The sequence below is a fragment of the Mesitornis unicolor genome, unplaced genomic scaffold (assembly GCF_000695765.1).
Source record: "Mesitornis unicolor isolate BGI_N332 unplaced genomic scaffold, ASM69576v1 scaffold49606, whole genome shotgun sequence".
NCBI classification, from domain to species: Eukaryota; Metazoa; Chordata; class Aves; order Mesitornithiformes; family Mesitornithidae; genus Mesitornis; species Mesitornis unicolor.
The window spans coordinates 1-378 of NW_010191263.1; the positions used below are offsets into that span (position 1 = coordinate 1).

Sequence of the window (378 nt, forward strand, 5' to 3'; positions counted from 1 at the left end):
CCCGTCGCTCCCTGCTCCGGCGGTGACGGCTCAGGCAGCTCGGGAAACGACGGTGGCCGGGCCTCCCTCTGCGCTGCGGGGGCTTGTGGCGATACCCCTACGAGTCAGTAGAGGAACCACCCGTGAGTGACGAGTCTTTCTCCCAGCTGCGTGGGTCTGTACCCCGCAGGGAGAACCCAAGCTTGAAAGAAGCTGCCCGCCTCGGGAGCCGGCAGAGGGGCTGAAGACCGAGCCGCCTTCCCCAGGCGCTCTAGTAGCCTGGATTCGCGGCTCGGTCTCCCTCACCCGCTGCGCTCTCCCGGAGTCTCGAACAGGTGGCGCTTCTTCAGCCTGCCCTTGGCTCCGGGGCGGGCAAGGGCGCTGTCCCGACGGGGGGCG

At 69.0% G+C, this 378-nt stretch overlaps 1 protein-coding gene across 1 annotated transcript in view; it reads left to right on the forward strand.

The window, feature by feature from the left end:
* Positions 1-169: 169 nt before the first annotated feature.
* MFSD8 (major facilitator superfamily domain containing 8) overlaps positions 170-378 on the forward strand; it is a gene marked incomplete at its 5' end in the record, with an annotated part of 10,314 nt that continues 10,105 nt past the window's right edge. Inside the window, one exon of the mRNA XM_010186684.1 lies at positions 170-314. Coding sequence (XP_010184986.1) covers positions 170-314 — 145 coding nt within the window. The remainder of the gene's footprint in view (positions 315-378) is intronic.